The sequence below is a fragment of the Bos indicus genome, chromosome 17 (assembly GCF_029378745.1).
Source record: "Bos indicus isolate NIAB-ARS_2022 breed Sahiwal x Tharparkar chromosome 17, NIAB-ARS_B.indTharparkar_mat_pri_1.0, whole genome shotgun sequence".
In the NCBI taxonomy this organism is placed as follows: Eukaryota; Metazoa; Chordata; class Mammalia; order Artiodactyla; family Bovidae; genus Bos; species Bos indicus.
The window spans coordinates 48,489,951-48,505,657 of record NC_091776.1 but is presented as its reverse complement, the minus strand read 5'-3'; the positions used below and the strand labels follow the sequence as shown (position 1 = coordinate 48,505,657).

Sequence of the window (15,707 nt, the reverse complement as noted above, 5' to 3'; positions counted from 1 at the left end):
ATGGCGATCTTTTCACAGTGGATACATGTATCAAAGCATCAAGTTTTACATCTTAAATGGATACATTTTGATATGCCAAAGATATCTCAATAGAGATGTTTAAAAAAGCAAAAGATTTTTTTTCTTCCAAAAAATTACATTGCCTCTGATTTTCCTTTTAGCAGTATAATGAAGATGGTGAGATGATGAAGACGGGTCCCTGAACTTACACAAGTTATTGAGCATAATTATATGAGACAAACTTTTAAAAAGAGAAGGAAAGAAAGACAGTTTAGTAAAATTCTTGTCTACTAGTATCTGGGAATTGCAGAAGGTCACAGGAAGAAAGAAGACTTGATCACAAACCTCAAGAACTTTCTTGTTAATTCTAAAATAGAAGCACTGAGATAACTTTCCACCAATTAAATTGACAAAGTTGTTTTTTTAAGGGAAAGTTTCCAGAGCTCAAGAACTGCTTTCAGATCCAAGTCCAATATGATTGGCTATGTGACCTCGGACAAGTTAACCAACCTCTCTGTGCCTTGGTTTCCTCCTCTGTAAAAGGGTTTGGGTGAGGACAAAAGGAGTTTGTCCTTAATGTCCTCTTAGCACAGAATCTGACACACAGCAGGCACTTAAGAAATGCTAGATAAGGAAGATAAGAACATCTGCCTGGAAATTTCTCCCCCAAATCTCACAAGGCTGCCGCCTTCTTGATAGTTGGAATCCGCCCTCTCTTGTTCCCTTCTTTTATTTTTCTCATAGTATGTATTGCCCACGGTATCTTCTTATAGACTTGTTATCGTCTACCCAACACTCCCCATATCAGAACATCCTTAAAGTCTCCTTATCACTCACGTCTACATCTCCAGTGCTTGAGAAAATGCCTGCTGCGTAATAGCAATACAGGAAGTAACTGTAAAAAGAAGGAATCCTCGTGTGCTAGCTGAAGAATGCGAAAGTTGCTCAGTTGTGTCTGACTCTTTGTAACCCCATGCACTATACAGTCCATGGAATTCTCCAGGCCACAATATTGGACTGGGTAGCCTTTCCCTTCTCCAGGGGATCTTCCCAACCCTGGGATCAAACCCAGGTCTCCCTCACTGCAGGCAGATTCTTTACCAGCTGAGCCTCCAGTATTCTGGCCTGGAGAATTCCATGGACTATAGTCCATGGGTCACAAAGAGTTGGACACAACTGATCCACTTTCACTTTCAGATGAAGACTAGTGAGGGGTCAGCCCTGACTCCAGTGCAAGCCTGGCCACACATTTGGAGCCTCTAGTGAGGAAATCCAGCTTCCTCTGGGCCTGACCGCCCTGGTGAGGGTCCTGCTGCACAGTTGGCCTACATGGGCCAGGTCCCACCCAGCACCACCAGATCCATGGTGGACAGGAGTCCTGAGCTGAGAAGCACTCAGCATCTCCCAAGTCCTGGCAGCATTTTGCACTGCCAGCTGGAGAAAGTGTGATTTATCACAGAACAGATTTCTGTTTGGCCATCCTTAAGTAAGGAGCAGGAAGCAAAGAGGAGGGAAGTGGAGACATCATCTCAGAAATACTGCTTAGTCCTGCCTTCCCCCACCTATTCCTGTTCTTCTTTTCCAGAGATGTCAGAAAAGTGTCAGGCACTTTCATAGTGAAGGAATCACTGACATGGCAGCAGACTCCTGCAAACATAAAACTTTCCCTCTGGCAGCTTCAGGGGGAGCACAGATAGTGGGGAAGATGCTAGATAAGCCAGAAGTTCTGTGGAAGACTAGGACACAGAGAAAGGAAAGTTCTTCCAGACCAAAGCGAGGGCCAGGCAGAAGTCACTGCCCCTGGATGAGAAGCTCTGATGTGGAGAATTCCCAAAACCATGGGCTCTTCCTGCTGTGGCCTCTCTACTGCCTAAGGAGGAGAGAAGGGTATGGGATAAAGGGAGAGTGGAGTGTGGAGGGGAAGGAATATGAGGCCTCCTGAATGGTACAGACAGCGTTCTCTTCACCACAGCACTTAGAAGAGTAACTCAGTCAGCTCTGCCACATAACAAGTGACCCCAACATTCGGTTGTTGAAAGGAATGATCATTTTCTCTTGGTGGTGCATTTGCAGATCGTCTGGTGGTCTCTGGGCTCAGCTGGGCTGGATCCCTCCCTGCACATCAGGCAGTGATGGAGTCCAGATGCTTCATTCCAGGGCTGGGCTGAGGTCTCAGCTGGTCTAAGTTCCTCTGGTGGCAGAGTTCACAAGGGTGGGCAGAAACACATGACAGCTCTTCAGTCTGAGCTTGGATATGTTGGCTGTCGACTTTTTCCGCATTCTCTTGGCCAAAGCTACCCACATGGCCAGGTCTGCTATCAATGCAAAATAAAGTCTTTCTGCTCACAGTGGAAGAAAAGGAATAAGAATCAAAATCAACAACTCAAACAGCCCATAAACCAGTAGGCACCATGGTTAAGAGCAGAGCTCTGGGGTTGACTGTGTTTAAATTCTGACTCACAAACTACCATCTGTGTGTTCTTGGGCAAGTTACATCACTTCCCTGTGCTTTTGTTTCTTCATTTGAAATATGGATGTGATTCTTAAAATGTAGCCCTGTCCTGTGTTCATGTTGAGGAGTCAACGAAATGATCCATGTGACCCCTTAAAATGGTTCCCAGTTTACTGCAGGCACTCAGAGAACATTTTTTGCTGCTATAAAACAGTTACCACCCATGAGAGTCCATCTCCTCGGATGTGTATGTTCCCTGTGTGTGCAGTGGGTGGGTGAGTGTCAGGGGTGAAGTGGTAGGGGCAACCCTGAGGGGTCCCTAAGGGGAAGAATAAGGGACTGGGTACCTGCGTGCCCCTTCTTCAGCAAGGGCACGTGCCATGGCTGCCTTGAAAACACTCTTTTCTGGAGATGTTGTGGCAGTTTCTGGCCATTTAATTCCCCATTGAGAGAACCTCACATTGGTTGCCAGTAATTTGCATGAAGAAATAGTCTGCCAAACAGTCTCCCAGGGCATAGTTCCCAGTCACCCCCGCAGCCTGCCCTCTCAAGGATCGCTCAGCCTAGCTCTTGGTGGGATGGGGTTGACACTTTGCATACTTCCCATGAGGACATTGTGCAATAATTAAAATTAAGAGAATAATAGAAAAATAAATAAATAAATCTGGGCACTAACTATGATAGGTGGTAGGATGGAGAAAGCATGGGAGAAAGCGGGCAAAGAATGGGGAGGCAGCCTGCTGTGGGATGTGGGCACCTCCGGGGCTGGCTTTCAACACCTCCAAGACCAGCTGCCGCCTACTGTCCCTTCCAATAGCGCCCCCCAAATTCTCCAGTCTGGCCTATGAGACCAGTCAGACACCAAGGTAGAAAATGCAAATGCTTTGGGGGTTCAGGGTGGTAACAAAATTGAATGCAATGGTTTTTCAGTGCTGATAACTAATTTGCTATTTTATAAACACCATGAAAGTCAAATGATATCCTTACGCTCTCATTCATTCATTCGTTTTCAGCATACATTTATTGAGTGTCTGCTATATGCCAGGTACCATTTTAGGCACTAAGGGTACAATAGTGAACGAAACAGACAAAAATCCCTGCCACCCATATTCTGTTGAGGGAAGACAAATAAAAAACAAAATAAATAGGTAAAATGCATAGTGTATGAAATGGCAATGAGTGGTAGAGAAAAATAAAGCAAAGAGGAGTGTCAGGAGTCTTGGAGGGGTTGCAATTTTACATAAAAGTATCTAAGAAAGTATCTCTGAGAATTTGCACACCAGGTTTCACAGCCGAGGCACGGCTGACATCTGGGATCGGCTGACGCTGTGCGGGGGGCCGTGCTGGAGGACAGTGCAGGATGTTGAGTGCTGACATCTGGGATCGGCTGACGCTGTGCGGGGGGCCGTGCTGTAGGACAGACAGTGCAGGATGTTGAGTGCTGACATCTGGGATCGGCTGACGCTGTGCAGAGGTGCCGTGCTGGAGGACAGTGCAGGATGTTGAGCAGCATTACTTGTCTGTCATTAGATGCCAGTCGCTCATCTTCCAATTGTGACAACCTCCTTCCCTGGCTGTAAGAGCCAAAAAGATCTCCAAAGATTGTCCAGTGGCCCTCGGAGGATGCAATGGCCCCTTCTTGAGAACCACTAGATTAAGGATCTAAAGGAAACAAGACAAGGATGTCCACTCGCACCAGTTTTATTCAACAGTTTTAGAAGTCCCAGCCACGGCAATCAGAAGCAAAAGAAATAAAAGGACTCCAAATTAGAAATGAAGTAAAACTGTCATTGTTTCCAGACTACATGATACTAGTCATAGAAGACTCTAAAGACACTATCAGAAAGCTACTAGAGCTCATCAAGGAATTTGGCAAGGTTACGGGATACGAAATACGCAACAGTCTGTTGCATGTTTACACACTGACAATGAAAGGTCAGAAAGAAAAATTTGGAAAACAATCCCATTTGCCACCTCATCAAAAAGAATAAAATACCTAGGAACAAACCTACCTAAACCTAAAAAAAAAAAGATACAAATGAACTTCTATACAAAACAGACATAAACCCATAGACATAGAAAACAAACTTATCATTATCAAAAGGGAAGGAAAGGTTGGGGGAGAGGGATAAATTAGGAGTTTGGGATTAACATATACATAATACTGAATATAAAATAGGTAATCAACAAGTACCTACTGTATAGTACAGGAAACTATACTCAATATTTTGTAATAACCTTTAATGGAAAATAATGTGAAAATGAATATATATACACACATATATATGTGTGTGTGTGTGTGTGTGTGTGTGTGTATATATATATATACATATATATATATATATATATAACTGAATCGCTTTGCTGTCCATCTGAAACTAATACAGCATTCCCTGTCCAATGTTCCAGCCTGTCTGAGTGGGCTTATTTGGGATGGGCCAAGAGAGTGAGGGAGGGCCAGGGCAGCTGATGGAAAGGATCTGAGCTGGTCCATGGGCCAGTGGCCTGTCTCAGGGCCCCTTTCCCTGGTCCCCTTGCCTGCATGAATGAAAAAGATTCTCATATTCGCATGGCAGAAAGGGCGATTTCTAAGGCCACAGTCTCAGGATATTACCTGTTCAGACAACACAATAGAAGCAGTCTGATCAAGTCCTGCACTAGCTGTCATAAATCTTCTTCTCCACCTTGGGCAAGCTACAACCTCAGTGCTCCTCAGTTTTCTCATCTCTAAAATGGGATCCTAGGACATCCCTCAGAGAAGGCAATGGCACCCTACTCCAGTACTCTCCCTGGAAAAGCCCATGGACAGAGGAGCCTGGTGGGCTGCAGTCTGTGGGGTCGCTAAGAGTCGGACACAACTGAGCAACTTCACTTTCACTTTTCACTTTCATGCATTGGAGAAGGAAATGGCAACCCACTCCAGTGTTCTTGCCTAGAGAATCCCAGGGACAGCGGGGAGCCCGATGGGCTGCCATCTCTGGGGTCACACAGAGTCAGACATGACTGAAGCGATTTAGCAGCAGCAGCAGGACATCCCTGGTGGTCCAGTGGTTGAGAATCCGCCTCCCAAGAAGGGGATGCAGGTTCGATTCCCAGTTGGAGAACTAAGATCCCACATGCTGTGAAATAAGCCCAAGTGCTACAACTACTGAGCCCACACACCACAACTAGAGAGAAGCCACGGGTCACAATGAAAGATTCCACATGCCACAACTAAGACCCAACACAACTTAAAATAAATATTTAAAAAATAAAAATAAAGTGAGATCCTGATTTCTATCCAGAGCTCCAAAAAGACCAAGGGCAAGAATGATGGGGAAAGCACATGGCAAATGCAAAAGAAGGCATCAGAACAGTGCAGGACATTTGACATTTTATATTACTAGAGCAGAGATACAAACTCAGGTGCACAAGAAATGTAAATCATTTTTCTGTATCTGAACTTGATTTCAGTTTGCAGCCCCCAGTCTCCTAAGACACAAAACCTATACCTGGAGTTATATTTCTCAACATATGAAGTTGGAGATGTTAATTAGAGAGCCAAGTAGAGATGTTGAATAAGCACTTTGTTATCTGGAGATGGGATTTGGGGAGTCATTAACACAGCGATATTTAAAGCATCAGAGCCAGATGACTACAATAATGAAAGGAATGGGTATGGAGTGAATGTTTGCGTGGCTCCCAAGTTCTTCTGTTGAGATTTTAAACCCTGAGGAGTGGGGGGTGGGGAGGTGATTAGGTCATGAGGGTGGAGCTTTCGTGAATAAATTAGCGTTTTTTAAAAAAGATTGTTTTTTATTTTGTTTTTTGTTTGTTTGTTTACTGCGAGGTTTGTGGAATCTTAGTTCCCCAACCAGAGATTTTGGGGGATCTCCACTGATGCATAAGCTTTCTCTAGTTGTGACTCCCAGGCTGTAAGGCGTGGCTTAGTGGTTGAGGTGCATGGGCTTAGTTGCTCTGAGGCATGTGGAATCTTCCTCGACCAGAGATTGAACCCATATCTCCTGCATTAGCAGGCAGATTCTTAGCCACTGGACCACCAGGGAAGTCCCTAAATTAATGCTTTTATAAGATGCTCCAAAGAGCTCCCTCACCCCTTCCATCAAGTGTAGACACAGACAGAAGACAGAATCCTTGAGTCAGGAAGCGGGTCCTCAGCAGACACAGAATCTGCCGGCACCTTCATCTTGGACTTACCAGCCTTCAGAATGTGAGAAGTGAATGTCTGGTGTTTAAGCCCCCAGCTTCTGGATATTCTGTAATAGCAGCTCCAGCAGGCCAAGATGGGACATATATGATGCCATGGAATCATAGAAGGAACAATTGCATTATTTCAAGGAGTGAATATCTTAATTGTGGTCCTCAGACCTGAGGCATCAGCATTTCCCAGGTACTTGTTAGAAGCAAAACTGTGGGGATCCCCCTAGACCTGCTCAATCTGAGACTTTAGGGGTAGACTCAACCATCTGTGGATACTTGACAAGCCCTCTCTGATGCTCACTCAAATTTGAGAACCTGCTTGGCTGCAGGAATCCAGACAAAAGTCTCACTGGATGTTGGTGGCTGACCAGCAGATATCTTTTGCTTTCCTCGTGGAAAGTGGTCTCCAGCCTCTACCTTAGGAAGCAGGTAACATCCTTGGGAAGTTGCCAAAGTCTAAATGACAGAAGATATCAACCAACCATATGCCACTCAACCAGAACACTTGTGACCCAAGCTGGCCCGTCAAGGTCCTTAAGAGCAGACTGGTTGATTCTGTGGCCACCAGTGCTTTCAAAAGGTGTAGTTTAAATGTCACAGTGGGGACTTCCCTGGTGATCCAGTGGTTAAGAATCCACCTTCCAATGCAGGGGACATGGGTTCAATCCCTGGTCTGGGAAGATCCCACATGCTGAGGGTTGGCTAACCTCGAGCACCACAACTGCTGAGCCCATGCTCTAGAACCCGTGTTCCACAATGAGAGAAGTCACCATAATGAGAAGCCTTCCCACTGCAACTAGAGAATAGCCCCTGCTTGCCGCAGCTAGAGAAAGCCCATGTGAAGCAACGAAGACCAAGCACAGCCAAAAAACATAAATAAATATTTCTTTAAATAAGTTTATTTTTTAAAGTCACAGTTAGCAGGGGCAAGCAGGTAGTGTTCTTAATGGGCAGCCCACCCACAATGAGAAATTTAAGAGATTCCCAGAAATGGATCAGAGGGGCTGCAAAGATTCCCGTAGTGGGGTTGGATTCCTTTTTTGCAGACGAGCCAGCTCATTTTGTGATACCGTGGTTCCCACTGCTAGCCACTTAGGAGATGATTAATGCAGCCTGCGACTTCCCCAGACATTTATGGCACCTTCAGGAATAACAGTGACAATGGCTCTATCATGCCCAGTGGCTGCATACCCTTGGCGTTCCTCTTAATTATTTATATATTCTGGAGCGGCCAGGTTCCCTCCCACCAGTGCTCAGAAAGGTAATAAATGAGGAAAGTCAATGGTCTGTAAATTACAACATTGATTAAAGAAGTGATTACTGATATAACTCTTGCTCGGCTATTATGCTAATGCCTGCCCAGATCCAGGACAGTGTTTACATGCTAATGACAAGTCTGGGACAGCAATGAAAATTGGTTTCCACCCTTAATCAGTATGTAAACTCTTTTAAACCACTCTGACCATGAGTGAGAAGATCCATTCGTGTGTTCCCCTCCCAACTGCCCCCTGCCACTATCCCCAGCAGATGGAAGAAATTCACTCAGCCCAGCCCTCACCAGCTGCCCCTCCAAACAGAAGTGCAAGTTGAAGTTGAAAATTGGGCCCAGAGTAGTCATCTGTAGTTCCTAGAAGCTGGGGAAAGAAAGAGCAATCACAGGAGTTCATTGCTCAGCATCGGATGTTATTTAACCAGAGCCATAGACCCCCTGAAGGAGATACTGCTCCTTCCAGAGTATACAACCTGGATGGGAGACAGATAAGCACATTGACTATTACCACTTAGTATACAAGTGCTGTGGCAAAGAGTCCAGGTGTGACTTCATTAACTCTGGAATGCTACACAAAACTCTGTGTATATGCATTTCTATGGCAAGAATTAACTTATTCCCAAAGGAGTCTATGACTCCTAAAAGGTTAGGAAACACTGCTCTAAAGCTTTCTGGAAGTTTTCAAAGTAATTTCTTGTGTTTCCACGGTTCTTGACTCCAAGTTATCTCAATATTTCGCATCTCCTCTTGACCCAAAATCTATGGCTGTGTTGAAGCAAGCATCCCCATGAAAAAAGAGCCCTGTTCATGCATCCATCTAGCTGTTCATCTATCCATCCTTCTATCCATTCATCCATGTATGCATGCATCCATCTATCCACTCATCCATCTATCCATGCATGCATGCATACATGTATCCATCCATTCATCCATCTATCCACCCATGCATGTATGTATTCATCCATCCATTTATCTATCCATCCATGCATCCATCCACTTAGCAATTTATTCACCCATCCATTCATCCATCCAATCATCCATCCTCCATCCATCCATCCATCCATCCACCCATTCATCCATCTGTGCATCTACTCACTCATTCATTCATCCATCCACCCGTTCGTGCAACCATCCATTCAGTCCACTTTGCTGAGCTCCTGCTTCTTGAGCGGCTGGGATGAGGCACCAAGAGATCAAAGAAGAAAAAGGTATACTTATTGCCTTCAATGGTTTTACATTTCTGCAGCTGAAAATGCAAATTTACACAAGGGGTCAGTGTGATCCCATAAACTTGGCTATGCAAGATGGGCCATGCTGTGTCTCTACAACTCATCTTGATTTCTATTTTCAGTTTTCAATTCATTATGGAGGTGAAACATCATCCCAGTCTAATTTCTAGAAGACATAACTATTATCAAGGCCTTGGGGAGGGGGCTTCTAGCCTCAAAGTGTTCTGTTCACAGCTCCTAGGAGGCACCCATTATCAGTTGGAATCCACGTGGGTTACCTCTAATGTGGTCCCATCCTTGCACATGCTGCTCCTTCCAGCCTCCCAGGGAGCACAGGCATCCTCAAACTGTTTCTGAGTATCCATGGGGCTGTAAAGAGATCCATCTTCCTATGGGTTCAGCAGAGGAACACAAAATCTAGATGCTTGCAGGCTTTTACTTTTATTTTGTTTATGTTTGTTCAGCTTTGTGTTCTGTCTTATCTCTTTCCTGAGGCCACGATCTGCTAGAAATGGGAAAAGAGAGGAGAAGGAATTCAGGGGAAATAAACAGGTTGATCTTCACTAACGTGATGCTGCCATTCACAGAATGAACAGTAACAGTACAGATACACAGATAATCCTAGGGAGTCAGGGGAAGTGCTGCAAGCAGAGAAGGAACGCCGTTCCCAGGGAAAAGGAACATCATATATGAAGACCTGAGTGTTCTGGGGAACCATCAGGGCTGCGTGTAATTGGGACAGTGGGTGTAAGAACTGGGAGTAGAACTTTGCTGAGGAAGAAGGCTCTTCTTCTTCCACTTCTTCTTGAGGAAGTACAAGACCTTTAGATCTTGGGGGGCTGGTGGGGTGGGACGTGGGTGTGGCTGATCTTCTGGACAGACATCAGCCTGGAGAACAGACAACCTCTGGTACCTGCATCACATTCCCTGGATCCACCCAGAGTTCACTCCCAGCTGCAATTCTGACAAGATTCAAGTTCACTTGGTGATTGCTGCTTCTCTCACACTGCTCATGCTTTCCATCCCAGGGCTTGTGTCTCAGCCTGGAATAGGGGGAACACATGGGCAGCACTCACACAGTGAGAGAGAGGAGCGGTAGATTATATTTCTGTCTCTCACCCTGCAGGTTGACAATTCTGGGGGCTTTCCACGAGATCCCAGAAAAACAGAGCTCAATGGTCACAGCACCAAATGCAAAAATGGACCTTTCTACTGACCTTTCTTGTTTCTCTGGCTCCCTCAGCCTTCTCCCTGGTCCCCATTCCCTAGGGTCACCTCCTAAGTAAGCCAACTGCACAAAATCCTTGTCTCAGCCTCCGCATTGAGGAGAACCTACATTAAGCATGTGTGCTTTGCTAGAGACAAGGACAAATGGCTGAAAGGTGGTCTTCAGATCCCAGAGAACTTCTCCTCCTCCATCCTCTCTCTCTTGGCAGGTGTCCGATCATTGTGACTATGTCTTTGTCAACGGCAAAGAGATGAAAGGCAAGGTGGATGTGGTGGTGAACTTCACGTACCAGCACCTAAGCGCCCCCCTGCATGTCACTGTATGGGTGCCCCGACTGCCCCTGCAGATCGAGGTCTCTGACACGGAGCTGAGCCAGATTAAAGGCTGGAGGGTGCCCATCGTGGCCAGCAAGAGGTAAGTCCAGGATGGGGAGACACATCAGAGCCATGACAGCAATGGCTGTGGAAATGATGTCAACAAAGGAGTCAATGCAGGAGCCAGTGCAGGGCCCAGGTGATGCTGTTGCCATGGTGATTACATGATGCAGCCTAACAACAATCCTCTGGGGAAACCGAGACTCAGGATAACCCAGCCAGGCAGGAAGGCTGCTAAGCGGCCAGGTCAGTATCAGATCCAATTGTTTGCACTCTACATGGGCTCCTAGTAATCTCTCTCCTGAAAGTGCCCCTCCAGAAGGAAGCCACAAAAGTGACATAGTTTTCTAGCCTTTCAACCCCCAGAGAATTAAAGTTGGGGCTTATTTTGTCTATGTGAAACAGCGATTCCTTTTCTGTTCTGGGTGAATATCTATAATCTTGAAAAGCTCTGTGCATATCAAATTATTGGATAAAATCTAAATGCATTTATACTGGACCATTGGGATGCTATCTGCACTTAAACCAAAAGAAAAACTTCTATTCCATGTGACTCTGGATCATCCTGTGTAGGAATCTGGGGTTTTGTTTCCTCTGCTCTGTGGCCCCCAGGTCAGCTACATAACAGTTGTTCCTGAATTATTGGTTTCCTGTATGACATCTTCCATCTTAAACCATCAGGGCTATTTTCCTGACTGTCTCCCAGGCACCAGAGTCTTGATTTTTAAGGAACAAGTAGTGTATTGGAGAAGGAAATGGCAACCCACTCCAGTATTCTTGCCTGGAGAATCCCAGGGACAGAGTAGCCTGGTGGGCTGCCACCTATGGGGTCACACAGAGTTGGACACGACTGAGCAGCAGCAGCAGTGTCTATCTCAAGAAAGATAAATAGGACAGTGAGATGGTGAGTCCACTTTTATAGAATGAACTTAAAGGAATTTGTCCTCCTCTGATGAGGAAGACAGCTGTGAGTCCAGCCAAGACTTCAGACCATTTAGTGGTCTTGAGTGACCAAGATGTGGGTTTGTTCCATGTCCCTTAAAAAGGAAAAACTGACACTTGCTGGTTTCAAATCCAAGCTTGGCGGCTTTCTAGCTTTGTGAGTTTGGGCCAGCCACCCAACATCTCTGACTCAGTTTCCTCATCTGGACATAATAATTAAAGTTTTGCCTTATGGTGTTAAGAGTCCATCCATGAAGATCTTAGCATGGGTACATCTCCAGAGCATCATACCACTTTGACAAATAGACCTTTTTACAGTGGTGGAATGTTCTAGAACCACAGTATCCAATAGCCACTAGCCACAACTACAGTAGCCACTAGCACAAGGGGTTATGGAGTGACTGAGAAATATAATGTTGGGATTTGCTTAATTTTCTTCATTTAAATTAAATTGTAAATAGCCACACGTGGTTCTCAGCTACTTCGTGGACAGAATAGCTTTAATATTAATAAATATTAACTCTTACATTTTTTATTTGTCAACAGATGCCTTCAAGAGAGATAGTGTTTTGTGGGCTACATATACAGGAGGTGGGATATGGGGAAATTCTTTGGGTCATGCTGTTAAGTGGAGAGAGATGTTTAGTTCCTTCTCAATTAAGTCTGACCTTCCTCCTTTGGCAAGTACAATAAAGCTTCTTTGCATTGTTTAAAAAAGAGCCGGTGCTTTTGTGTGGTCCTGAGTCTTCTGCCTGGGATGCTATCTCTTGGCAATTGATGGGGAGGTATCTGCTTTGCAACTCCAGAGCATCATGAATTCCATCCTCTGACTCGAGAGCCTCCTCTCCTTCCCCATCAGGCCCACACGAGACAGCGAGGATGAGGACGAGGAGGAGCGGCGGGGCCGGGGCTGCGCCCTCCAGTACCAGCACGCCATGGTGCGGGTCCTCACCCAGTTTGTGTCCGAGGGGGCTGGCCCCTGGGGCCAGCCAAGCCACCTGCTCAGTCCAGACTGGCAGTTCGACATCACCCACCTGGTTGCCGACTTCATGAAGCTGGAGGAACCACATGTGGCCACTCTCCAGGACAGCAGGATCCTGGTCGGGCGGGAAGTTGGCATGACAACCATCCAGGTAGGAAGCTGGAGCCAAGAAGCTCTGCACACCCATCACTGAGCATGGTGTGCCTTGGAGGAAGGCAGTTTGCTAGCAGGGGTGGGTCCTCTGATGGCATCCTGTGGACACCAGAAGGTGAGCCTGGACCAGCTCTTTGAATCCCAGGTAAAGTGGAGTGAAATTGATAGTCATTCAGTCATGTCCGAGTCTTTGTGACCCTGTGGACTGAAGCCCACCAGGCTCCTCTGTCCATGGAATTCTCCAGGCAAGAATACTGGAGTGGGTTGCCATTTCCTTCTCCAGGGGATCTTCCTGACTCTGGGATTGAAGTTGGGTCTTCTGCATTGCAGGCAGATTCTTTACCACCTGAGCCACCAGGGAAACCCCTTTGAGTCCCAGCCTCCTTCCAAACAGAAATGAGAAGGTGGCGCTGCACCCCTCAGCACCTTCTGTGATCCCGCTCTCTGCTGCGTCCTTCATTCCCATCACCCCCACCCCAGCCCACCCTGCCTCTGCTTCTCCACCCTCGGAGCCCCCTCTCCAATCCGCACCTCCTACACTCTCTTAGAAAGAGCCTGCTCCCTACTCTGCAATACTTGTGCCAGTGGCCAAGGTAGGATTCCTTTCTTCCTTTCCTCCCTTCTTTCCTAAGTCAGCCTGTCATTCTGTCATGTAGTCATTCAACCAACTCTTCAAAATCCTGCTGTCTCTTCTGCCCAAGGAAAGGTACAGAAGGGTGGGATTTCAGGACAGATGGGAGGGCGCAGAAGGCCTTTTATTCAACCCATCAAGTCCTACTGATTCCACCTTTTTTTTGGTTTGTTTGTTTAATTTTACTGAAGTATAGTTTGATCTACATTGTTGTGTTAGTTCTAGGTGTTACAGCAAAGTGATTTAGTTACACAAATACATATTCCTTTTCTTTGTTAGACTTTTTTCTCATAAGGTTATCACAGAATACTGAGTAGAGTTCCCTGCCAGCGCAGGGAACTGGTACAGTACAGTGCAGTAACAGAACTGGGACAGTAGGCCCTTCTTGGTTATCTGTCTTATGTATAGTAGTATATGTGACTCCACCTTTTTGAAATGTCCTTCTGGATCCTTTCACAACTGCCCCAGGTGGGAAAGACTGATACATTTCTACCATTTCACCTGGACATCCCAAGTCCAACATTTGGTTTATGAGATGAAGCAGAAGGGCATCCCAGGTGGTGCTAGTGGGAAAGAATCCACTTGCCAGTGCAGGAGATGTGGGTTGGATCCCTGGGTTGGGAAGATCCCCTGGAGAAGGACATGGCAACCCACTCCAGTATTCTTGCCTGGAGAATCCCATGGACAGAGGAATCCTGCAGGCTAGAGTCCGTGGGTTCCTAAAAGAGGTGGACAGAACTTAGCGACTAAACAACAGCAAATGAGGCAGAAAGTAACATTTCAGCAGAGAATACATTGTACGGGGGGTTGGAGGGGAGACTGCTGCTGCTGCTGCTGCTAAGTAGCTTCAGTTGTGTCTGACTCTGTGCGACCCCAGAGACGGCAGCCCACCAGGCTCCCCGGTCCCTGGGATTCTCCAGGCAAGAACACTGGAGTGGGTTGCCATTTCCTTCTCCAATGCATGAAAGTGAAGTCGTTCAGTTGTGTCCAACTCCAGACTAGACTGTCTATAATTCAGTTCCCCAGCTGATGGCCTAACTCACTTAGAATGGGATTCGGGTTGAACAGCTGTCTATGCGCCACTCTTCATGAGTCCAGCCAGTAGGACTGCCACGTATGGTTGACCAGTTTGTGTGGTATGCAAAAAATCTTCATCTAAATGGAGAGGGTCATTTCCTTTCAAAGACCCAATGGATTTTAATATTTATGTCAAGTTTCCAAAAGATAGAGCTAAAGTGTCACAGGGAAGAGTGACTTTATCTGATTCTCACATGACACGGGATGATGTATAGAGGGAAGTTCTGGCTCCTTCCCACTGTATTCTGTACCCTGTAGGGATGAACAGAGCATAGCTGGGAAAGGTTCCAACATCCATCCAGAAGCAGATGTGATGGATTGGTCTGTGTCTGCCCATCCCCCAGGTGCTGTCCCCTCTGTCTGACTCCATCCTGGCTGAGAAGACGGTCACTGTGTTGGACGACAAAGTTGCGGTGTCAGACCTGGCCATCCAGCTCGTGGCTGGGCTGTCTGTCACCCTCCACCCCAGCACGGAGAACAGCAGGGCTATCACAGCTGTGGCCACAGCTGAGGAGCTGCTGCGGGCCCCTAAACAGGTAAGGGCCCGGATGCCAGAAGGGAACAGGGTCCTGCCTGATCTAGCCAAAGGGGAGGGAGGCAGGAGGAATGGGAGCAGGGTAGCCAAACCACGTTCCAGGAGGAAGTGATGCTGGCTGTGTAAAATCCACGTGGCTTTGAGGTCCGAGTAGTGGGGTCTGGATGAACTAGAAGAGTGGTACCAAGTGCCCAGAGGTGGACGAACCATCTGGGCAGCAAACTCTCAGAAATCCAGCTGCTTCAGATAACACCCACTGTCGTTCACAGTTCTGTGGGTAGGGAATCTAGGTGGGCTCAGTGGGTTACCACGCTCTGGGGTCCACAGGCTGAGAGCACAGCATCTTATCAGGATGCTCTGGGGACGAATCCACTTCCACTCTCACTGGTGTGGTTGGCGGAATCCAGCTCTGTGTGGTTGAATGCCTGAGGTTTCCTAGGTTTGTTGCTGCTGGCCGGAGCCTCTCTCCACTTCCTTCTCTCTGCCCACACCCTGCACCAGCTTCAGAACCACTAACAGTGCATAGAGTCCTTTCCATGCTTGCAACCTCTGAGTTTCCCTCTGTCACCACCCAGAAAAGCTCTTCTGCTTCCAAAGGCTTGTATGACTACAGCAGACCCATCCAACTCAGCTA

General features: G+C 46.7%; 1 protein-coding gene and 1 long non-coding RNA gene across 2 annotated transcripts in view; one reads left to right on the top strand and one right to left on the bottom strand.

The window, feature by feature from the left end:
* The window catches only part of TMEM132C (transmembrane protein 132C), a 449,116-nt gene that overhangs the window by 426,466 nt on the left and 6,943 nt on the right, over positions 1-15,707 (top strand). The window contains exons 6-8 of the mRNA XM_070769360.1: positions 10,588-10,793; positions 12,555-12,828; positions 14,883-15,074. Coding sequence (XP_070625461.1) covers positions 10,588-10,793; positions 12,555-12,828; positions 14,883-15,074 — 672 coding nt within the window. The remainder of the gene's footprint in view (positions 1-10,587; positions 10,794-12,554; positions 12,829-14,882; positions 15,075-15,707) is intronic.
* Positions 8,888-10,781, bottom strand: LOC139176720 (uncharacterized). The gene is made up of 3 exons (XR_011561138.1): positions 10,669-10,781; positions 10,065-10,194; positions 8,888-9,656 (listed from the first exon to the last, which is right to left on the bottom strand). It is a non-coding gene; the product is annotated as an uncharacterized lncRNA (long non-coding RNA).